Source organism: Ursus arctos, unplaced genomic scaffold (assembly GCF_023065955.2).
Source record: "Ursus arctos isolate Adak ecotype North America unplaced genomic scaffold, UrsArc2.0 scaffold_17, whole genome shotgun sequence".
Lineage (NCBI taxonomy): Eukaryota > Metazoa > Chordata > Mammalia > Carnivora > Ursidae > Ursus > Ursus arctos.
Window position 1 is genome coordinate 53,261,925 of NW_026622841.1, and position 25,329 is coordinate 53,287,253.

The 25,329-nt window shown below is 39.1% G+C and overlaps 1 protein-coding gene across 5 annotated transcripts in view; it reads right to left on the minus strand.

Moving 5' to 3' along the window:
- L3MBTL4 (L3MBTL histone methyl-lysine binding protein 4) overlaps window positions 1-25,329 on the minus strand; it is a 416,634-nt gene that overhangs the window by 182,150 nt on the left and 209,155 nt on the right. For all 5 annotated transcript variants that reach the window (XM_026496009.4, XM_026496008.3, XM_026496010.4 and 2 more), the window contains one exon: window positions 1,272-1,386. In XM_026496009.4, the coding sequence (XP_026351794.2) occupies window positions 1,272-1,386 (115 nt within the window). The remainder of the gene's footprint in view (window positions 1-1,271; window positions 1,387-25,329) is intronic.

The following is a 25,329-nucleotide window of genomic DNA, read 5'->3' on the forward strand; positions in this document are numbered from 1 at the left end:
GCTGGTTAGGCAGCTTCACAAAGGTGCAGGCAATGGCTGAGACGGAATGAAGAGAGCTGTCCCTGTCCTGAAATGCTGACCTGTCTCCACCTCCACTGCTACCATTCCTACTTGGGAATGTTACTGTGACGAGGATGGATATGTGCATGTCAGTGGGGAGAGGGAGGCAGTTAACATAAAATGAGAAACATCTCTCTGACATATTGGACTGTGAAATCAGGGAGAGTAAAAAGTGGAATCAGGAAAAAACCATAAAGCACAAAGACTAACACTATCCCTCCGACACAGGACTGACCGCGGTCTCTGGTTTTACATTCTGTATATACAGACACCATGCTTACTAATGCATTCTATGTTACACTAGGACCTGTACCTTACTGATTTTTGTTTTTTTTCTGAGGCACATAGCACAACGTAAAAATGTCTGTTGAGTTATTAAGTCAGGACCTCTTCTCACTTCGGTAAGAAGTCAAGGATTTACTTCAAGGATGTAGTTAGTCCTCTTAGAGCTGAGCTTTAAGCATCATGGGGCTGGCTCAATGGAAGACAACCTCATTACCAGAATAATGTGCTAGCTTCATCCCAAGAAGCCAAGGGGAGAGCAAGACGCCAGTGAGGGAACAAAACAAACAAAAGAATGCAGTGCCTGCACATGTGTCTGGAACCAGTTATTAGTCATGTCAGCCTAATCTGATCGAAGAAATCCTTCAGACAAAAGAATAAGATATTTTGGTTCAAGGCTTATTAAAATTTAGAGTGGTTAATTTCCTCCTTAACTTTAAGTAGCTAGAAAGGGAGAAAAAAACGAAGATACCAACATAACAGAGGACTTTTTTTTCTACTAAAGTTTTTTAACTGCTGAAATTTAGAATATTTGTTTCTTCTAAAACTTTTTGAAATCTAATCTATAAAACAAAATTAACTAAGATGGAATGTTAAAAAAAATGCACTTCGGCAAAAATCAATGACACAAATTAGATGGGTTTAGACCGGGTTAAGTTTTCCAAACTAAAATGTAGAAAATAAAGATTCTTCTGGACAACACTATCAAAATAAATCTTTAATGATTATTATAAATTTTCTTTTACATAAAACATGCCCTTTGAGGCTTAACTGAATAATTAGATTCCAATGTAGCTGTAGCACTGATTAATCAATTCACCTATCTAATATTTAGCTTTAAAATACTTACAAAGACATGAAAAAATAGCATTCAGGTAGGAATTCAGGCTGAGTATTTAAAAACCAAAAACAAAGAGCAAAATACTCACGATATGGGATTTCCAGTGGATGCCCTGTTATATCACACCATCCAATCGGGTGAATGTCAGGGCTGTCTGCATCCATCCAGTAGTCATATTTGTGGTCCCAGCCATCGAAATGAACCTGTTGAATTATTAGTATTTAGTAATTAGTATTTCACTATGTCTATATCAAAATATTAGAAAACAGACCTCTGAAATCGAGCCCGAAATTATAATAATCATACAGTACAGCTGAAACAATATTTAAAATGTGCCATCAAAGAGCCTTCAAATCTAACCACCAAAGGCTGTTGTACCAATTTTTCTACGAAATGAAAGTTGGTAAATAAAAAAAAAAAAAAACCTGTCAGAGATTGATTAGAATTTGAAGGGATAATGCCAATCCATTTTCCCAACTATGCAATACTGCAATGCTGGCGGGAGGACGCTTCCTCTCCTGGTTGCCACTGCAAAAATCATGTCAGTCTGATCAACAAGAGTCACCAGTTTGACATCAGTACAAGCCTTATACTATTGGGAAATGCATGGATTTTAGAGAGAGTGAAAGAAAGCAATAAATCTCAAAATCTTGACAAACAAGGAGAGATGGAGCCACTGGAACAATGGAGGCAAAGGAGCGGACAAAATATGCTGAAGTAGTTGGATTAATAGCTATCTTGATAGCTGTAAAGGATGGTGTAAGCTTTCAGGAAACCTGAGGAAGAGATATGGCTCAGGTCCAGCAATCCAGCAAATGGTTATCACATTTTGCATTTTACCTACAAAACACACATACACACAACTCACATACATGCACACAAGTCCAAGAATAATTAAATAAAACTCTACTTCTGAAACAAAAATCACATACTTATTCCTGAAACTTACCAAATTCTATATTCTATAAGTTTCACATCAGGATGAAAGAATCAAATTATTTGTGCAGGCAAAAAAAAATAAGAATGATAATATTTCATAACTCTACTTACTCTCTTACATATTTTCTATTCTTATCAATTAAATGAAGAATCCCTTTTTCAATGTTAAAAAACCCCACAATTTTTTGAAAATCATAATTTGAATAAAAAGAGCAAATTTGCATGCATTATAATAAACCAACTGAAATGTAAGTCTGTTATGTAGGACATAGGACCAAAAAAAAAAAAAAAAAGGTAAAATTGTGCATAGTAAATCCCAAATAGAGTCCAACATTTCTTCTCAAGATCCATCTTTCTAAACACGTGGTTCTCCAAGTTCAGTTCCCACACCATCAGCATCAGCATCACCTGGACACATGTTAGAAATACGGATCGTTGGGCCCCCACTCAACCCACTGAATCAGTCTCTCTGAAAGACAGGAACTAACAATCTGTGCGTCAACCAGTCCTCCAGATGCATCTAATATACACTGAAGTGTGAGAACCAATAATCTTAGGAATAACATCCAAAAGCATATTAAAGCCTATTTCTACCAGATGTAGGCTTCTGCCCGAGACAGATTGACCTTCCCCAGCAGTAACTATAAAGCTGGACAGAACATAGGAAGTGACTGTTTTAGACACTGGCCAACAGGCAGCACAGATATGGAATCCCTAAGTACACCTAGAGGCGCCCTGACTGTCAGCCTGTGGACAATTTCCCGAGAGCAGCACAGGGAGGAGAAACATCAACAAAGCATTCGCGCTGCGCGGAGGAGACACGCATTCAGTTTAGCGCTGGTGAAGCACCTGGAAATTGGAGGACAAACACTCGACAGAACGGAGATACAGGGAAGGGGACCCCAGAAATCTTGGGGGGGGGATTTGTTTGGTTTTGTCTTGCTTGCAAGACCTTGGTCAAGGGCTGCACTGTACACGCGCAAGGTGAGACAGGGTGAAGGGAAGCAGAGACCAGCTGATACGGAGCTGCAAGTAAAATGAAGAGAGCAGAGGTCACACTCTCCGGGAGAGTGGAGAGACCAGAGTGCCGAGATCGTAAAAATACCTTGAGAATTTGGGACACCAAAAATGCCATATTTCTAGAATAAGAGCCATGTCCTAGAGCATTCCAGACCAGCCCAAAAAAAGACTAAAATCAGACCTCAACGAGTTTAAGAATAGTCATCAGTATTAACTGCCTGACAGAACAAACTCTACCCTTTTGAAAGGAAGACAGGTACTTCCAAATCCAAACACTGCCTCATTCATAATGTCCAACATAAAATAAAAATGTATTTGACATGTAAATAAGCAGGTGAATGTGAGCCTTACTCACTTTTTTATAAAGAGACCCTGACATGCCGCAGATGTAATTATTAGACAAGAACTTTTTAAGTAGCTATTAAAATTTGTTTAAGGACTTAAAGGAAAAAATGGTCTTGGTGAGGGAATAGATAGGGAATCTCAGCAGGGAAATGGAAACTGTAAGATGTAAACAAATGGAAACTCTAGAACTAAAAAGCAAAATATCTGAAATAAAAAGTTTCTGAATAACAAATTTAATAACAAATTACACATGGCAGAAAATGGGTAAGTGACCATGAAAACAGGTACATAGAAATGATTAATCTAAAGCACACACGATAAAAAATTTCAAAAATAAACAGAGCCTCGGATACTTGTAAGATAGAATCAATTGGTCTAACAGACATGTATTTAGAGTCCAGAAGGAGAGGAGAGACAATGAAGTGGCAATAATGGTCAAATCAGATAAATACTGAAGAAATAACATCAACAAAATCTCCTTATTTTGGTTAAAAAAAGCCAATTTACAAGCTTAAGAAAAACAGCAAAACCAAGCATAATAAATACAAAGGAAATCGGGACGCCTGAATGGCTCAGTTGGTTAAGCGGCCAACTCTTGATTTTGGCTCAGGTCATGATCTCAGGATCCTAGAATCAAGCTCCACATTGGGCTCTGCACTCAGCAGGAAGTCTGCTTTTGGATTCCCTCTCTCCCTCTCCCTCTACCCCTCCTCTCTCTCTGTCTCTCTCTCAAATAAATAAATCTAAATAAATAAACACAAACCACTAAAAATGAAAGACAAAAGAAAAAATTTTGAAAGCAGCCAAAGTACAACATATTACATACAGGGAACATGACAGGAATGTTAGCCAACTTCTCATCAGAAACAGAAAAGGCAAGAAGACAATGAAATGACATCTTTAAAGCAATGAGGGAAAAAACCGTCAACCTGAGATTTTATATCTTACAAAAAAATATCCTTCAAAAAGGAGTAAAATTAATTTTCAGATAAACAAAAACTGAGAAAAAATTCACCTATAGATTTGAACTGCAAGAAATATTATAGAAAGCATTTCAAACAAAAGGTAAGTATTTATCAGATGGAATAACAGCAATTTTGAAAAAAAATGAACAAATTTAGAAGACCTACTCTATCTGATTTCTACAATTAATATAAAGCCACAGTTATGAAGACGATGTTCTTTTGGCTTAAGGATAGGCAAATACATTATTGGAACAGAAAAGATTATATCAATTGACCCACATATAGTCAATTGCTTTTCAACAGATATGATGAGGCCACTCAATGGGGAAAGAGCAGTATTTTCACAAATGATACTGGGCCAAGTGGATATATAGATGTGAAAAAATCCAAACCAGATGATTTCTACCTCACCTCCCACATACAAACTAATTTGAAATGGACCGTAGACCTAAACAAAAAGCTAAAACAATCAAACTCAAGAACAAAACCTAAGATAAAATCTTCATGACACTGGGATATTCAAGGATTTCTTAATGCAAAAGCAGCACTACCCATAAAAGAATAAATTGATAAATTCAAATTTCATCATAATAAAAAAAATCTGTTCTTCAAAATCATCATTAATAAAAAGGAAAAACAAGCCAAGGACATTTGTAATGCATTTATCTGACAAAAGACTTGACAACCCAATAAATAATGGGCAAAAGACTTGACATGCTCTATGGAAAAAAAGGTTCATGAATGGCCAATAAGTAAATTAAAAAAATCTCAACTTCACTATTTATCAAAGAGAGCAAAATGAGACATACTACACACCCACTCATATGACTTAAATTAAATGACTGACAACATCAATTACTGGTGAGACTGTGGAGCTCCCAGAACATTTATACAATGTCAGTGGGGCTGGAAAATTGTACAATCACTTTAGAAAATGTTTTGCTACTTTATTATAGATTTAAGATGTTCCTACTCTGTGACTCCTGGCAATTACACCCAAAAGATGAAAACACAAAGCCATGTAAACAAATGTTCCTTGCAATTTCATTCAAAATGCCAAAAGCTGAAAACAACCCACATGCCCAACAACAGATGAATATCTATTCACAAGCAAGTGTAGTATCGGCATAGGATGAATAGTCACCAACAGAAAGGGACAGACTGTTTATACATGTGCAAACATGCATCAATCAAAAAGACATCATATAAAGAAAGAAGGCAGACACAAAAGAATGCATACTGCATTGTTCCATTTATATGAAGTTTGAGAACAGGCACAGAAATCAGATCCATGTTTGTTTGGGAGAGGGTGGAGAGCAGAAGTGACCCCAATGGAACACAAAGGAACCTTCTGTGGTATTGGATAGGTGTCAAATCTTGATTGGGGTGGTGGTTATACAGGATGTACATTTCTCAAAAGTCATCAAAAATCCATACATAAAATCTGTAACCTTTTATCATTTGTAAATTATAGTTCAATTAAGTTAACTTATTTAAAATATTTCTACATTGCAGCTGCTATCAAATGGGGCTATTCTGATATTTTACTATATTTATATGTTGTGATGTTTCAGCACTCTGGACACAGCCAAACTGTGTAATACTGTCAGTACCAGACAACTAAATATTTAGTTGTGAAAGGCAAAAATGGTACTCCTTTCAAGAATGATGCCTGGTCTTCTGGATTTACCAATAGAAAGTTTATGTAAGCATGTAAAATGGAGTGAAGGAGAAATAGAAAATTTTCTCAAATTTTAGTATTTCATCCCACTTTCAATGTCCTTCTCTTTTCAGTTTGCAGTGCAACTGTTTATGTTTCAGAAGCAAGGAAACCACAAACAAGACAGGTCAAATCTTGCTCCAAGGAATCACATCTCTCTATTTCTATTGTATAGGGACTTGGGAATCCTACTGTGGAATTCAGGTCTAAAACTGAAGAACTAAAATGACAGTATCTTTTAAAATTTTTTGAAAGCAGATACAATGTTTTTATGTACTTTGTTCAATTTTTCCCCTTATGTTCATTAAGAAATATTAAATTACCCTTTCCAATGCTGTATGTAATTACTTATAATGAAACCATGGAATTAAAAAGAGCCCTTCCTTATCCAATGATGCAATGCTCCACTCCCCCACAAGGGCCATCTAAACTTGGAATATAAAACCAAAATCTGACCCATATACATCTTTATGAAAGATATTTTCATATCTGTGGATCTTCAGATCTCCGGAGTTGAAAATCCAATTTTAAGAATTCTAACCAGATGGTCAAGTTAATAAAGGAGATTGGCATTTTAAGAATATTTACAGAGTCCTTTCATAAGGGAAAGAATTATTTTGAAAACCAAATCATCTCCATTTCATGCATTTATGATTTTTATATATTTGGGTTTGTATAAAGCTGAGTAAACATATGGACACTTCTCCCTCAGGTTTTGATAAACTGGAAAACAAAGGTCGGCTAATTGAATCAAAGAGTCTCAAGTTGGTAAAGGTCAGATAATTGAATCAAATAGTCTCAATGATTGGTAAAATAACTTAGACATTAAAAAATTAGATCAGCATATTAAAAAAACAAGACTGCATGCCTTAGTGTAAATCCAAAGCTCTCAATCGTCTGGACTGACACAGTTTTTCTTGCTTTGCCTTATCGTTACTGTCCCTCGGCCCTCCAGCCTTACCACTATGCCTCAGCCATCTTTGACATTGCCATGACTATCGCACCATGACTTACACACTGTCAGACCTCAAAAAGCCATCAGTGGAATGAGAGGCATGGCAGTAATCATCACTCCTCACTGTTCCTTAGGGCAGCTGGAAAATAAACAGTTTTATCTAGGAACACTGAAGCTAAATTTAATGCTCAATCACAACAATTTTATTACCCTAAGTGATATTATTATGCTTGTTTGCTTCTCCTATATGGCTTTTTAAATTTGTAATTTCCACTTTAATGGTCTTATTGGATATATGTATTTTATTGTCAGAGGCCTCAAATCTATTTTAAAGGCCTATGGTGAAAAAATTATAAGCATGTAGATGATGTTAATTTATTCAGAAAGAGACTCCACTGCACCTGAACTCTTCTAGCTTTAACTGAATACATTTTCAGTTAACTAGACTTAACCTTACATTTCATTCTAGAAAGAAAAACTGAGTTTTCATATATTATTCCTGATATCTATTACTCATAGCTTTTGGTGCTAAGAAGACTATAGTAAATCTCACTTCCTGTGATGCAGACCTCTGTTGTTGGATGGTGTGGGGGATGCAGAATTAGTACTGAGACCAGACAGATGTTCTGCCGTAGGACAAGCATGCTCACATCACACCTTCACAGAAATACCACCATCATCTAAGGGCAAGAGCGCTGATATGGCAGGTGACTCACTTTGATTCTATCCTTACATATTCCGGACACAGCTGTAAAATACATACATTATCACTTAATGTCTAAAATATATTGTTTTCATAGATTCTGGAAAGGAACCTTTGAAGAGGTTTGCCAATATCCCACCACTAGTAAACGGCAAAACCAGACTTGAGCTGAGAACAGTTTATTGAGAGAACCATACAAGAATACAAATTGTGAGGATATGTGGGACTACTATACTTAAGAATCTATTGTAGCAGAGTTAAATTACATTTTTTTAAAGTATAAAAAGGAATTTGCATAATGACAACAAAATACCATGGAATAACACAGGGCTGCGGTCCAGAACTACCTATACTTCTGCACATTCATCATTAATTCTACACTGAGCCAATCTGCTCACGGGTCTATCCAGGCAAGAACAGAGGGGACGGGAACATGAAGAAAAGGAATTGTAATAGATAAGTGTAAGACTCTTAAAATTATTCTCACACATTACTATCTCCATTTTACATCAGAAGCTGATGAGATACATAGGGATCAGGAAATGTGCCCAGCATTTCCAAATCATTGACTGTGATGTGAAACACCCCCCCAGGCCATGAGCCTGAATCTCTCTTCAGTAGTGTTGGAACTGGCGGCCCCTACATCCGTTCCTTTCCAGAGCTTCCACACCCACTCTTGGTAAATCACCTCAATTCCCTTTCCCTGCTAACCTCTCCCTAAACCCATCTGCTCTTTCAGAAATACAATTGCTTCCTTCTTCCTTTTAGTTCATTCCTATAGTAAGTATTACAAAGAAAGACATGTAATCATTAAATTGAAAAATTAACAGCTTCACAATAGCTATTCTAAAATACATTTCATTTTTTAAGGACACAACCCAAATTCAGCATATTTCTTGGATACTGGTTTTCAAAATTTAGTAAGCAAAATACCAACTATCTCCTGCCCTACCAGAACTCTAATTCAGGGGGTGGGGGATGTCAGGAATGATGCCTAGAAATTGCATTTTTTTAACCACACATCCTAGATTATCTGCACAAGGTGGTTTTTGGATAAAACTTTTAAAAATGCTTCCTTAGGGTATCCCCATGGCAACGGTTGTTAATCAACTGAACTTCCCATTAAACTCATAGTTACATCCAAGGCAATGAAGAATAACTTATTTTTTAAAACAGTCACAAATCATTTTAATTCTGTAAAACAACCAGCCCAAGAGGGATCTGGTTGAAGGCCTAATGCAGAGGACATTCAACTGTGATAAATATGTCTACATAAGTTTCCATTTCTCTATTTCTATGGTTACTGTTATAACAAATATAATTCGTTTTTCCCATAAAATATATTTTCCCCATAAGATTCCCACAAGAAATAAAAATGCCCAATTTCCAATAGAATCCCTGGGGCTTTAATTCTTGTTGAGAAATCTAAATATTTCATCAGAGTTAGGCATAATAATGGCCACATTCAGGGCTCCACAGCCCCATGTCTGTGGTTAATATCTTGGGAAGAAAAACCTCCTTCATAAGCAGTGTGAGGACACAGTCTCAAAAATCAGTTTATGGTGATAACTAACATAAATACCTTTATAAGCTCTGTCGTAAGATTTAAAATGTGTTAATCACTGAAATGACATATGCTACCATCCATGGTGAATATAAAAGCCATTTTCTTTCTGGTTATTCACCAGGCTGTGCTCCCCTCCTCTTCTGTTCGGGACACTGGTCCTCACAGCGGACACTGTTTCAACATGCACTCTCTGTTTGTCCTGACATTCCAAATTTCCCCTTTGGATCTGGTATCAAATCATCAATGTTTTTCTACTAAATCACAAATTATTCATACTCATTATTTACAAACCACCAACACAAAAAGGACTTTAGCTGCTTACATTAACAGAAGGTAGTATTTCTAAATACGAACAGTAGGACATAAGGCATGTGAAAAAGAAGAGCTGGTTATATTTTGAGGGACCACATAATTTATTGCCCAAATGGGATATTTTAAAGTGTAAGAGGGAGCACTATTGAGGACACAATTACAACAGGCATAATCCCAGACTATCCCAGGTAAGCCAAAACACAGAATTACCCTTGGTAGTCTAAGGATTATTGCTATAAATAAATAATCCCTCCCCTAAAAAAACAATGGCAAAGGGAAAATATTACACAATTCTGCTTATAATATGAAAAAAAACACACCAGTTAGTCTAAAGGCCTCAAATTTTCACTGAATGGAATTCACTGTACAGACATTTATATACGGAACATTGAATAACACAATGGACAATATGATATAAGGCATAAATAATTTTGCAACTACAGCATATCTACGTGGGTGGTATCAGCAAAAACACAAATTTTCAGCAGTACTTATGAACTGAATGTATCATGAGCACTATTTCTAAATTTCTGATGCCATGGGTAGGTTACATATTTTTTTCTATCAATTCTTATAATTTATTAATACAACATCAATTTTACTAGTAGAAAGTTCTAAATTACTTGAATAAAGGAGAGTTTTTATCATGAATGGATGTTGGGTTTTGTCAAATGCTTTTTTTGCATGTATTGACATGATTATGTGATTTTTTTTAGCCTGTTGATATGATGGATTAATTAATTTTTGAATATTGAACCAGTCTTGCCTATCATGCATAAACCCTAATTGGTCATGGCATATAATTCATTTTATATGTTTCTGGATTCGATGTGCTAATATTTTGTTGAGGATATTTGCATCCATGTTCATGGCAGATAGTGGTCTATAGTTTCCTTTTCTAGTAATATTTTAGTGTGGCTTTGAATTCAGGGTTAATGCTGGCTCACAGAATGAGTTAGAAATTATTTCCTCTCCTTCTATCCTCTAAAAAATATTATAGAGAATTGGTATAATTTCTTCCTCAAATGTTTGATAGAATTCACCAGTTAAACCATCTGGGCCTGGTGCTTTCTCTTTGGGGAGATTATTAATTTTTGATTCAATTTGCTGAACAGACAGAGGCCTATTCAGATTGTCTATGTCTCTGTGTGTACATTTTGGCAGACTATGTCTTTTAAATAATAGGTCCACTTCATCTAGATTATCAAATTTATGGACAGAGTTGCTTACGGTATTCCTTTATTACCCTTTCCAACATCCATGGGATCAGTAGTGATGTCCCCTCTTTTGTTTCTGATGTAATTGGTGTTCTCTCTATTTTTTTCTTAGCCTGGTTAGAGGGTTATTAATTTTACTGATCTCAAAGAACCAGGCTTTGGCTTCCTGGCTCTCCACTGATTTCCTGTTTTCAATTTCACTGACTTTTGCTCTAATGCTTCTTATTTCTTTTCTTCTACTTGCTTCAGATTTAATTTACTCTTCTCGCTCTAGTTTCCTAAGGTAGAAATTTAGATTACTGATTAGTTTAGATCTTTCTTATTTTCTGACATATGTGTTCAATGCTTTAAATTTCCCTCTAAACACTGCTTTTGCTGCATCCCACGAATTTTGATTAATGATGTTTTCATTTTTATTTAGTTCAAAATATTTGTCTTAATTTTTCTTGAGATTTCTTCTTTGAACCATGTGTTACTTAGAATGTGTTATTTAATCTCCACGTATTTTGGGGTTTTCCAGTTATCCTTCTGTTTTTGATTTTTAGTTTAATTCCATTGTGGTCTGAGAGCAGACATTGTATGTTTTATGTATTTTTAAAAATCTGTTAAGGTGTGTTATATGGGTCAGAATGCAGTTAGTCTTGGTGAATGTTCCATGTACGTTTGAGAAGAATGTGTATTCTGCTGTTATTGGATGGAAGTCTATACAGTTGATTGATGGTTTATTGAGTTCAACTAGATCCTTACTGATTTTCTGCCTGCTGGATCTGTCCATTTCTTAGAGAGGGGACCTTGCTGAGGCCTCCAACTATCCAACTATCTCCAAATATCCATCACTGTGATAGTGATGCATCTATTTCTCTTTGCAGGTCTATCCGTTTTTGCCTCATGTAGTTTGATGATCTGTTCTAAGGTGCATACACATTAAGAATTATTGTGTTTTCTTGGAGAACTGACTGCTTTATCATTATCTAACGTCCTCCTTTATCCCTAATGACTTCCCTTGCTTTGAGGTCAGTTCTGCTTATAATTAATATAGCTACTACTGCTTTTTTTCCCCACTATGTTAGCATGGTATATTTTTCTCCATCCATTTAATTTTCATCTATAGTATCTTTATATTTAAAGTGGGTTCCTTGGAGATAACATACAGTTGGGTCATGGATTTTTATACACTCTGGCAATCTTTGTCTTAGCTGGTGCATTCAGACCACTGACATTCAAAATAATTACCAATATAGTTGGATTAATATCCACCATATTCACTATTGTTTTATATTACTGTCCTTTTTCTTTTTTCCATTTTTGTCTTCCACTTTTTTTCTGCTTTCATGGTTCCAAATGAGTATTTTATGAATCTCTTTTCTCCTTTATTAACATATCAATTATACTTTAACTTCTTTTACTGGTTGTCCTACAGTTTACAATATACATTTACAGCTAATTGAGTCCACTTTCAAATAATACCATACCATTTCACTGGTAATGTGAGTACCTTATAATAACAAAATAATATTAATTCCTTTCTCCTGCCTCTGATATCATTGCTGTCATTCAGTGAACGTATATAAGCATATATAAACATATATACATATATATAAACATATACCTAAATATATATATAAATAAATATAATGGAAACATTGGTGCTCTTATTTGAACAAACTGTAATTTGTTAGATCAATTAAGAATAAAAATAAAAGTTTTTACTTTCTCTTCACTTATTCCTTCAATGCTCTTTCTTTCTGTATGTAGAGCCAAGTTTCTTCCTATTTCATTTTCCTTCCCTCTAAAGAATGTCTTCTAACATTCTTGCAACGTAGACTTACTGGCAAAAAAATTCCTTCAATTTTTGTTTGTCTGGGAAAGTCTTTACTTTTCTTTCACTTTTTTTAGGATAATTATGCAGGGTACAGAATTCTAGGTTGGTGGGTTTTTTTCTCTCAACACTTTAAATATTTCACTCCACTCTCTTCCTGCTTGCATGGCTTCTGAGGAGAAGACGGAAGTAATCCTCACCTTGGTTCCTCCATTGGTATGGCATCCCCCTTCCCTGGCTTCTTTTAGGACTTTATCTTTGATATTCTATAGTTTTCAAGATGATACACTTCAGTGTAATTCTTTGGCACTTATCAAGCGTGGTGTTCTCTATGTTTCCTCGATATGTGGTTTGGTGTTAATTTGGGGAAATTCTCAATCCTTATTTTTCAAATATTTCTGCTGTTCTTTTCTCCCTTTTTTCTCCTTCTGGTATTCTCATTACATATATGTTACTCCTTTTGTAGTTGTCCCACAGTCCTTGGGTATTCTGTTGTTTTTTCCTTTGTTCTCTTCATGTTCCAGTTTTAGAAATTTCTATTGAGACATCTTCTAGCTCAGAGATACTTTCCTCAGCAATGACCAGTCTGAGAACCACATCAAAGGCATTCTACATTTTTTCCACAGTGTTTTTTATCTCTAGCATTTCTTTTTCGTTCTTTCTTAGGATTTCCGTCTCTCTGCTTATATTGCCCTACTATTCTTGCATGCTGTGAACTTTATCTATTAGAACCCTTAGCATATTAATCGTAGTTGTTTTCAATTTCCAGTCTGATAATTCTCACACCCCTGCTGTGTCTTGTTCTAATGCTTGCTCTGTCTCTTAAAAAAAAAAATTTTTTTTTGCCTTTTGGTATGCCTTATAATTGTTTTCTTGATAGACATTATGTATCACGTAAAAGGAGCAACTATAAACAAGCCTTTACTAATGTGGTGGTGAGGTGTGGGGGGAGGGTATGCATCCAAGAGAACTGTGATTAGGTCTGTTTTTTAGTAAGCCTTTGGACTGTGAACTTCACAAGTGTTTCTCAGTTTTGTTCTCCTCCCTCAGGTGGAACTGGATGGTTAGAGCAGGCTAGAGTTAGGTATTTCCCTTCCCTCAAGTCAAGGAGGCTCTGGTAATACCCCAGGAAGTTAGCTCTGGTTAGGCTGTTTCCCCTGAGGACAGGCCTTGCTAGGAACAGAGTGCTCTGGCCTATTTCAAAATGGTTTCTTTTCCCTCCCACTGCTGGATGTATGAGAGGATTTGTATCCAATATTTACTGTAATTGAGCTCCTATTAGAACCTGATCAAGCTCCTAGAGGTAAATTTCACAATACTGTGGGGGCCCCGATGACCGGGTCCCCTGGTATTTTTAATTCTGAGTTGTCCACACAGAGCCTCCAGCAATTCATCAGTTCCAGTTCAGGTTTTCCTTCTGTTCCAGGAGGTCATGACTCCCTTTACTCACTTGCCGTCTCTCCAATCTCAGGGCAACAGTTTGCCCTTCATCCTCCCCTCACTTTCAGATCCAAGAAGAGTTGTTGATTTTCTTGTCTGTTCAGCTTTTTACTTGTTGTTAGGACAGAGTGGCAACTTCCAAACTCTCTACCTGCAGAACTGGAAACTGGAGGTATCCTCTAATTTTTTTGTTGAAGCATTTTAACACTCTGTTCATTGGATAAATGAATAAATAAACAAATGTGCAGATTCAAATATGCTCGTTCAAATTATGCAAACATTCCAGAACAAATACATCTAAAGGATCTATTTAAGCTTAACCAAAACCTACTGATCTGTTTATTTTACAGATCTATCTTCTGAACTACCAACATTTTTTTCAAGTAAAATGACATTGAAATATGTGAAAGTGACTGACATGTTTTTAAGCTGTTTATTCTTTAGAAACAAAAGTGAACAAATGTTTCTCTGGGTTACAATGACTGATGTGCTGTAGGTAAACAAAAATTTCTGTTTCTAGCTAAAATTATGGTTTGTCTACACAGAGAGTGTGATTAGAGTGAAGAGTGTGCATGGCCAGGAAGCAGGGGAGGAAAGAGAGCTCCATCCAGAGTGAGAACCCCACATAAAAGTCAAGAAGTTCCAAAATAAGCCTATGTTTAGAGTCCCAGGGATAAATGCCCTAACGACTAGCTAAAATTAACAAAGCAGTTGTCTCTGCACTGGGGAAAATGTGGGAAAAGGTGGTCTTGGGACAACTATTTTATAATAAAACTTGTTAGAACTGCTTTTGGCACTTTGTATAAGTGTAACTTTGACAAAAATAAAAACAGATTTTAATATTGGCAACTGGGGGCTGTGCCGTTACTGAATAAGGAATACAGAAAAAAGGTTTTGATTTTTGTTTTGTTTAATTTAATTTTCTTGATGGGGGAGTGTAATGAATTCCATTTCGATCATATTAAATTTGAGTGCCTAGCATATTCAAGTGCAAACGTCTTGCAGACAAATGAAATTAGTTCCTAGATCTTGGTTGAGAAAGATAAGGCACAGACTCAGGAGTGATAAGGATAGAGGTGGCCGGTGAAGCCATGGGCATATATGTGCTGCCAGAAAAAACAAAAGTGAGGGGCACCTGGGTGGCTCAGTCATTAAGTGTCTGCCTTTGGCTCAGGGCGTGATCCCGGAGTCCTGGGATCGAGTCCCACATCAGGCTCCTCTGCTGGGAGCCTGCTTCTTCCTCTCCCACTCCCCCGCCTATGTTCCCTCTCTCGCTGGCTCTCTCTCTCTCTCTGTCAAATAAATAAAATCTTTTTTTTTTAAAGATTTTATTTATTAATTTGACAGAGAGAAACAGCCAGCGAGAGAGGGAACACAAGCAGGGGGAGTGGGAGAGGAAGAAGCAGGCTCCCAGTAGAGGAGCCTGATGTGGGGCTCGATCCCAGAACGCTGGGATCATGCCCTGAGCCGAAGGCAGACGCTTAACAACTGCGCCACCCAGGCGCCCCAAAATAAATAAAATCTTTTAAAAAAAGAAAAAACAAAGTGAGAAACGGACAGAGAAAGAAGTAGTACTAGATGAAATATTCTCTCTTCTTCCCTCTAGATCCATATCGTGCAGAGGAAACTACCCTTTATGGATGGCGATGGCATCAATATCCTTTCCCCCCGCCCCGGTTTCTGGTTGGGTTTTGGTCAATGAGAAGTGTTAGCAGAGTTTAGGAAGACCAGCAGAGACAGAGGTGGGGGGCTCAACCCCAGGCCTCCTTCTCTGCTGGAAGGCAGCTTGGCAGGGCTGCTCCCTCCCCGAAGGCCATGTCCCTGGCCTGGGACCCTCTCCTGCAGCTCCAGCTCTGCCCCGTCCCACTCCTCACTGCTTTCTCTCAACCCTGCCCCAAACGTCATAAATAGCCCTTTATTAAAGGGTGTGCAAAATAAGCAAATAAAGTGTATGATGTGCCGTCTGTTTCCAGTAGGACCCTGATTGTTACATGTCTACAAAGACATCTTGAGGAATTCTATTTAAAAGTTGGCAGAGCAATAAGAAGCAATAAAGAACCCTTAGAACAAGAAGCCAGAATGATGAGGAAGAAGCCGAGGGAAGACTGTTTCAAAAAGGTAGGTATGGTGAGCTATGCCAAGGACCCAGAAAAGCACAACAAGAATTTATAACCCCTATGGTTAGCAACAGCAAGGGCTGCAAGGTGACAGTCTTGCCTGGCTCAATCTGAAGAGTGAGTAAGTGGGAAGAAGGAAAACAAATGTAACCCACACTCCAAACCGTTCTGACAGCAACGGTAAGGACAGCAGCTGAGCTCCTTCTGGAGGAAGGACCTCAGAAATTTGATCCTGTGTTAATAAGGAAGACCCTGCCGAGAGTGACTATGGATGGGAATGAAGAGAGAGGGTGGAAAGGGATAAACAACTGGGACAGTCTCAGAAAAGGGACTCTGAGGCATGTGAGACAGATTAAGTAGAGCAAACCCAGAGGGACGAGAACTTGAGGAATAAATACAAGGTGCTTTTAGTTGCTAGGGCAAACCCGAGGCAAGTACATCAGTTGAGGTGGGGGAGATACAAGACTGGAAAGGGAAGCTGGGATAGCAAATTATAATTGACACAGGCACTATTCTTTCAGTTGTTGTTTGTTTCCTATAGTCAATAAAGGCCCGAAGAAGACAGGGTACACACAGTCGTGTCCCCACGTGATGCACTTGCAGTCTACTCCGGATGGGAATCCCAGGGGAGTCTGGCAGACCTGGACGCTGGAAAAGGGGAGCTTGGGGCACTGGGGTCTGGATGAGACAACAGAGCAAGAAGCAGTGGGGACAGCTAAACAGAGAGAAAACTCCACTCAGAGGCTATGGTCCTGGAATTTAAACCCTCAAAGAGGAAGCTGCTATGTAGGGTGCCATAGCCCAAATGTGTGGGGACGGCGGCCAGAGGCAGACAAGAAATGATGCTAGACATCTTGGCATCAATAATGTTTGTTTTCTCTGCTCCAACCAGGGTTACCAATGACGTGGGTGAAAACAGCTTAACTGCCTATTCACACTCTGCGTAAATGCTTATAAGACCTAGATGCTTATTTTTAGCAAATATACTTGAGGTGTCATTTTTAATGATTTGTTTAGTCTCTTTTTACAAAAAAAAAAGAGTCTTGTAATTTACTCCAACATTACTCAATTCAAAGGATTTCATCTAAAAAGTAAAATCAAGATAAATGAAGATCTTGGCTCTATTTCAACAATAATATCTATGTTCTGTAGGTTTCATTTACGTACTGATTATATTCATGTCCTATGCACTACACCAGGTCATTAAAATAAATGCATATTGCTTCTAAAGAACAAGGAGATGGAGCTAAAAACTGTTATGAATTCTCTATAAATTGCCCATATTTACATGTGCTGTACTCTGTGAAACAGGTAATTCATCCAGTTGACTGCGGGAGCCTTCTCTCTTCATGTATAACTGAGTAATTATCTCAACCAGAACAATGTATTCTGAAAATGGATTAAATTTCTGGAGAAGAAATAATGTACAAGCCAGTGAATAACTTTCAAGCAACGGAGGAGAATGAATGTTTGTAATTAGCATGTTTGCTCATGTTTTCTTATATTTTTGTTCATAATTCAATATCAGAAGTCTAAATTATTTCTGTTGAAATATATTGCTTGCCCAAAGGCCTCTTGGTACAGAAAACAACAACAACAACAACAACAACAACAACAAAAACTACTCACAATCTGGCTTCTGCCCTCTAAAACTTTGCATGCCGCAATAGCTAAATGTAATGTAAATTACAAGTATCATACAAAGATATAATCATAGGGGAAGGGAGGGAAAAATAAAATAAGATGAAATCAGAGAGAGAGACAAACCATAAGAGACTTAACTCTAGGAAAGAAACTGAGGGCTGTTGGAGGGGAGGTGGGTGGGGGATGGGGTAACTGGGTGATGGGCATTAAGGAGGGCACAGGATGTGATGAGCAACTGATGAATAACCGAACTCTACATCTGAAGCTAATGATACACTCTATGTCAATTAATTAAATTTAAATAAAATAAGACCAAAAAAGATTAAAAGTAAGATAAAAAATAATCACCTAGGGCTAGTTTTTCTACTTTATTTTAAATAAAAGCCAAGAGGCGCTTGGGTGGCTCAGTTGGTTATGTAACCTAAATGCTCTAAATACCGGGAAGGGTGGGGCCCCTTCCTAAGTGGAGCAGAGATCTTCAGCAGCTTCCTGGGGAAGCAGAGGTCACCCCGACACAGGCGGCAGGATTCTGTCAGAGGAAGAATCAGGCGCTGGAGCTGTGAGAAGCCCTGGGGCCAAGGCCAGCTGGAGTCCAGAGGAGCCCCAGATCTGGAGGCAGTTCTCTTCTGCCTGCGTGTTGCTGGGAGCCCAGGGCACAAGAGGCTGTAAGAAGGAGTTGGAGAGAGATAAAGGTCTCTTGAGGTCTCCTGGTCCTCCATCAGTAGAGGGAGGGTCTGTAGTGCCCACAAGAGAGCCCTCCTTCTCACTACTTTTGCAACCAGACATGAACTAAAATTAAACCGCCAGCCTGCTCCAGACCCAGTTCAGGTCCTAACCAAAGTAACCAGTCCCTGAATTTGTTTCCTAGAGCTGCTATAACAAGTTACCTCAGTCAAATTTGGTAGCAGAAAGAAAGAAAGAAAGAAAGAAAGAAAGAAAGAAAGAAAGAAAGAAAGAAAGAAAGAAATGTGTTTTCTCCAGTTCTAGAGGCCAAAAGTCTGGAATCCAAGCGCTGGCGAGGCTGTGCTCCCTCTGAAAGCTCTAAGAGAAAATCCTCCCTTGCCTCTTCCAGTGTCCTGTGGTTGCCAGGATTCTTTGGCTCGGGGCTGCATCACTCCACTCTCCTCTACATCCTCTCTCTGTCTCTTATAAGGACACTTGTCATTGGATTTGGGACTCAGCTGGGAAAATCTAGGATGATCTCATCTTAAGATCTTTCACTTAATTATATCTGCAATAGCCTTTTCCCAAATAAGGTCACCACACTGGTTCTGGAGACAGAGGTGGCTGTATCTTTTGCAGGGCCACCAGTCAACCCACAACTGCCCTTCTCTCACTAGCCACCCTAAGAGCAGGAAGGGCACGGTCTCTCCAGGGGCACATAATATCTACTTTAGTATCTAGTGTTCTTTAATACACAACATCCAGCACATGTGAAAATTTATGAGACATGAAAAGAAACAGGATAAGGCGACTTGTAATCAACAGAAAATACAGACAATAGAGGCAAACCAACCAATGATCCAGATGTTCAAGTTAGCAGCCAAGGATATTAAAACAGTTGGTTTGAATATGTTAAAGGACAGAGAAAAAAAAGGAGGCCAAGTGGACAAAAAGAGAAATTCAATAGAAAACAATTTTTAGATTTTTAGATAATATCTTAAAAAGAACCAAACATATTCTAGAATTTAAAAGCCCATGTCTGAAATTAAGAATTTTGTAGATGGAGCTTAGCAGCACACTGGAAACAGCAGAGGAAAAGACAAGAGATACAGAAAGATCAATAGAAATTGCCTGAATTTGAGCCCAAGAAGATAAAAGGATAGAAAAAAATGAAACACATCATGAGTGATGCCTGCAGGATACTCTCAAACAGTGTGACACATGTGTAACTATTATACCAGAAGGGCAGGACACAGAAGATAAGCGCAACCAATGTCCAAGGAGATAACAAATGAGTATTTTCCAAAATGTATGATGAACATAAATCTACATACATAAGAAATTGAGTCAATTCCAAACAGGAGAAATATCAAAAAATCCCTGACCCAGGAATATCAAGTAAAACTGCTAAAAACGAAAGATCTAGAGATTATCACACTAAATAAAAAGCAAGACTCAACTGTATCTGTCTTTATATCTGTTTTAGTCTAACTCCATAAAGATAGGTTGAAAACAAAAATGTTAAAGAAGTCAGACACAAAATACTATGATTCCATTTATAAGGAAGAGTGTATGATTCTATTTCTAAGAAATGTAATAATAGGAAAAATTAATCTATGGTAAAATGCTAGTCAGAATAACGGCTACCCTGGAGAGGTATAGAAGGGGATTCATATTGATTGAGGAGGGCTCAAGAGGAAACTTCTGAGTGATGGAAAGGCTCTCTTTTTGGACCTGGACCGTAGTTATTGGGATAGATAACATATAATAATTTATTGAACTGTACACTTAAGATGTATACCACCTCTTTGCCTTTTAAAGCTTACACTCTAGTAGGGAAAATCACATACTATCACATAAGTGAATTTTTTTTAAGTTAAAAGGTAGTAAAAGATAGAAAAAATAGAGCAGAGTTAGGGGGATTAGGAGTGCACCAGTTCCGAGTTCTTGCAATTTTTTAAAGAAGTGGCAAAAGAAGGCTTAGGAGAGCTGAGGGAGTTAGAGATTTTGATATATAAAGAAGGATATTACAGACACAAGAAACAGCCAGTGCAAAGACCCTGAGGCCTGTTCAGAACAGCAAGAAGTCCTATTTAGGTGAAGCAGGGTGAGCAAGTGCGAAAGTAGCCTAAGAGTTAAAGTCAGAGAGGTAACATCCGTGCCATGTTAGGTATACAGTCGTTGGTTTTTACTCTTGGGAGAAACAGAAAGGCACCAGAGGGCTTTCCGCAGAAGAGTAACCTACCTGCCCTGTGTTTTATGAAATCAGTCTGGCTACTGCACTGAGACCACTGAGGGCAGCAGAGAGGCTGCTAGGTTGGGAGCTAGGAGAGCAGGTAGGTGGCTCCTATAATAATCCAGTTGAGAGACGACAGTGGCCTGGGCTAGAGTGCTATCCTCAGAAGGCATGCAAAGAAGGCTGATGCTATGTGCTTCAAAGCTAGAGCCAAACCGTTCATTGCCAGATTTGAAAATTAGTTGTGATAGAAAGCGAGGAGTCAAAGATAACACCATGCTTTTGACTTGAGCAATGGGAAGGATAGAATGGCCATTACCAGAGATGGAGAAGACAGCGGGTAGAAAAAGTTTAAGAAAGAAGATTGGGTATTCAAACTGGGGACATGTCAAGTCTGACAATCGATTAGATACCAAATAGACATGCTGAGTAGCTACTTTGATGCAGGAGTTTGGAGTTCACCAGTATACAGAAGATATTTAAAGCCATGACATTTGAGGAAATTACAAAGGAATTAAATATATTTGAAGAGAAGGGGTCCATGGGGTGCCTGGGTGGCTCAGCCGTTAAGTGTCTGCCTTCGGCTCAGGTCATAATCCCAGGGTCCTGGGATCAGCCCCGCATCAGGCTCCCTGCTTGGCGGGAGGCTTGCTTCTCCCTCTCCCACTCCCCTTGCTTGTGTTCCCTCTCTTGCTGTCTCTCTCTGTCAAAGAAAGAAATAAAATCTTAAAAAAAAAAAGAGAGAGAGAGAGAAGAGGTCCAATGACAAGCCCTGGTGCACACTGATATTAGGAGTTTGGGGACATAAGGAGGAATTAAATAGAAGGAGTCAGAGTAGGAACTGCCAATGAGTAAGGAGAAAAACTCAGAGAATGTGGTGCCCAGAAACCAGGTGAAAAAAGTGTTAACAGCAGTACAGATAACTTTCAAAGAGGTTTCCTTTCAATGGAAACAGAAAAACGAATGGGGACGTAGAGCTAGGAAGTGATATTTTTAAGGTAACAGAAGTATCATATTTCCACAAGAAATTATCTCATGGAAAGAAAAACAATGATAAAGGAAGGAGGGATAAGATGCTAACATGAGGTGAGGGAGGCAGAAGGCATGAGACTGTACACGAAGGGGGGTATTGCCTTCAACAGAACAGGGAAGGGTCATCTATAATAATAGGAAGGAAGATAGGATATATGGGGACAGAAGAAGGCAGGTGGATATATATGGTGTCAGGGATGTGTGGAATTTCTGTTCTGATTGCTTGAATTTTCTAGGCGACATAGAAAATAATAAGCATTAACATCATCACCTGAGAACAAGGATGAGGCAAGAGGAGTGGGAAATTTAGGAGAGGAAAACAGATATGAAACAGTTATCTAGGACAATGGGAGAGTCAGTGGATTAGGGAAACATAATAAGCCCAGTCAGCATTAAGGCTGACTAGGTAACATATGTGTTCTGTGTTTGTGCAGGAAGCCCCGTCAGCAGAGTGTGTGAGTTTCTCCAGCCACGTTTAACTTCATGAGGCAGGTACAGAGTAGCCACAGTAGATTTTGCCAAGGTTGTGGTTTTGACAAGGAAGTAAGATGAACCGAAGAACAAGGAAGATGAAAGTATATGCAATGGTCTGATTATGCCCATCATCTACTGAATTCATACTGTGGAAAGAGGGAAGAAAAGAAAATGAGAAGGTGTGGAACAGTGAGAAAGTGGTAGAATCAATGGATCAGAAGCCCTGAGGGGGTTGGAGGACTGATGGAATTGTGGTATTGGAGAGAATCCTCAAGAAAGAGCATGGTGGTGCTCAGAGAGTAGGATGCAAGAAACTGATTAGAAGAGAGTTGCATTATTGCCACTAACAATAGTGAACTACAGTTTAAGCTAAAATAGGATTATAGGGGCCAGTGGTGGAGGACAAGATAGTCCAAAGACAGAAGCTCAAGGAACTGAGAAGACAGAGTGTTGGAAGGACCACATATGTATATACTGAAACCACCAAGAAAGAAGAAGACCGGGGTTGTGCTGGCAACAGTGGCCATAAGCCAGCAGCTAAAATAACCAAGGATTGAGGGGGCACTGGTAGGCGACTGTAACTATGAGGAGTAGTGGTAAGTAGAGTCTGAGGAGATGAGTTTCCAAGCTGAGGGTGTTAGGGAGGAAAGGGAGAATGTCTGGAAATAGCGATGAGGAGTGAAGCGCATAATTCTCTCACCTCCAGACCCCAGAGGCCCCGGCTGGACAGGGCTGCAGAAGAGGCAGCGTCCTCGGGGACCCAGGTTTTGTCTGGAGTAGAGGAGAAAAGAGAATGTCCAGTAAAAAAGACCTAGAGAGCCCAAGGCAAAGACTGGGGACTGGGGCGAGGGGAGAGTTGAAGGGCCTGGGGGTCTGAGCTTCTTAATCGAACTGCCGTAAACAGGGATGAAGGGCACAATTCCCAGTGGAATCAAAGGAGAGGGCAGTGGCATGGCTGTGAGTCTGGGGGGCTGGGGAGGAGCCGTACTGGCTCTTCTTTCTGGCATCTGTGGTGGAAGGTGAGGCAGACTGGGGAGACTGGCTCACACACTCACCATATGGGCCACTCTTGAATGAGCTTAAATAATCTTGTACTAGCACAAATTCAATATACAGCCCCTAAATCCTGCTATTTGGCCAAAAGCACATCAAGGAATAACAAGGACAGATGAGTCCTCCAATCTTGGTGAATGTATAATAACCCCTGGATGTTGTGGGAATGAGGAGAGAAGGGCATCCCGTTAAACGTCCTCCAGTCAAGCTCTCCAAAATTAAGTTAAGGGGAGAAAAAAGATTTGAGCCTATTTAAATCCTTCCCACTAGAAAAAAAATTCGAAGATATTCTGCAGTTTTAACTTTTCAGAATTTTAGGCATCAGCGAGTGTTAAATTCCCAATATATAGTGATCCGTTTCATGCTTCCCTGCAATTCAGTAGCATCCCCGTCCGCGCTGCCCCTGGAAATCAGTCAACACCCTGTGATCCAGGTGAGGGAAGGGACTCAGCAAGAGAATCTGCTGAGCCCGCTCTCCTGAAGGGGCTCGGGGTCTGGTCACAGCAGCCCACCCACCTCTGAAAACTGGCCCAAAGACCATATTTGGCAGAAATGCCACATGTAGGCTGCTAAATGCCACCGTCATAGTCATCTTCACCATTTCTTTTAAAAATATTTTTCCGCGAAGTGACAAGTATGGCATCATAGCTATTACCAATTTAAAAGCAAGCACAGTGGGAAGTGGCCCATTTAATTAATTATAGCCCATGTGCTGCACAGCCTAAACAACAGCATACTTCACAATTATTCCAGCAAAGCCCGGATATCTAACAGTAAGGTCTCTACCTCCTTGTGCTATGGGTGGTGGTCCCTAACCATACAGATGCAGCGGGCACAGGCAATCAGGAGAGCTCCAGAGGAAACCCCATCTCCGTCTGTCACTAGAGTCCCTTCAGGTCAGCGGGGCAGAGAATAGCCTCCCTGCCAACACAGAAGGGAAGCTGCCCTCACAGTAGAAACACCCTGGACCTTACGAAACACACAGACCACACGAAATCCAGCTTCCACCTCTCGGTAGCTCAGTGACCTTAAGTGAGACACTTACACAGCCTGAACTTTGATGTCCTCCCCTACAAAATGGAGGTAATGAAGCCAGATTTGCCTAAGTGCAAGGTTTCCTAACTATTGTTTGTAACATATGAAAGTGCCTGATAGAGTAGGGATCATGGATGAGGATAGTATGTAAAAATGGAAAAATAAAAAAAGAGAACTATTTGGAAGTGACAATGACACTAGGTTGGGAACGATACAATTCATCAAGAGATCGTGGTCTGAGATTCTAGCAGATGAACAACCAATGTCTCTTCTAGCACCGAGCACAAACTGACCTGAGTTGCACTAAGAGAGCTGTGCCCTCACTGGGAGGTTCCAGGAGCCAGGTTCTCATCTGGCTTCAGAATTCCTTGTCCCCTGGATCTCTGGCAGCCCCCCGGTACTCGTGTCCCCGGAGATGCCACATCTGATATCTCACCCCTACTGGTTATTACATTGCTTGTATAATACCGGGTAAAGCTGGAGCTGTTCTTCAGGGTTTTCTGTGCGGTGTGAAGTTACGTGCGGCTGCGAGCACACAAGTCCTCTTGGGGCAGACAGACTGGGATGAAGCAATCTTCTACAAGCCTCAGACTATCTGAGGAACATACATACAAATGTACGCAAACAGTAAACCCAGAAAAGACTCACCAACATTGCCGTAGTTGGAAAATGGCAGAAATTTATTTTTATTATGAAAACATTATTTTAGGGATATAATATTTTGTTGCCCAGAAGAAAACATTTTTAAAATTCCACACAATCCCGGCTTCTGCTCAGTTTAATTTCTGCAGATGCCTATTGCTTATCTGATTGGCCTTATTAGCTACTCCATAAAGCCTGGTTTCCTGAGCCAGAAAAATAAAATGGAATTTTAAAGAACTCTTTGCTAA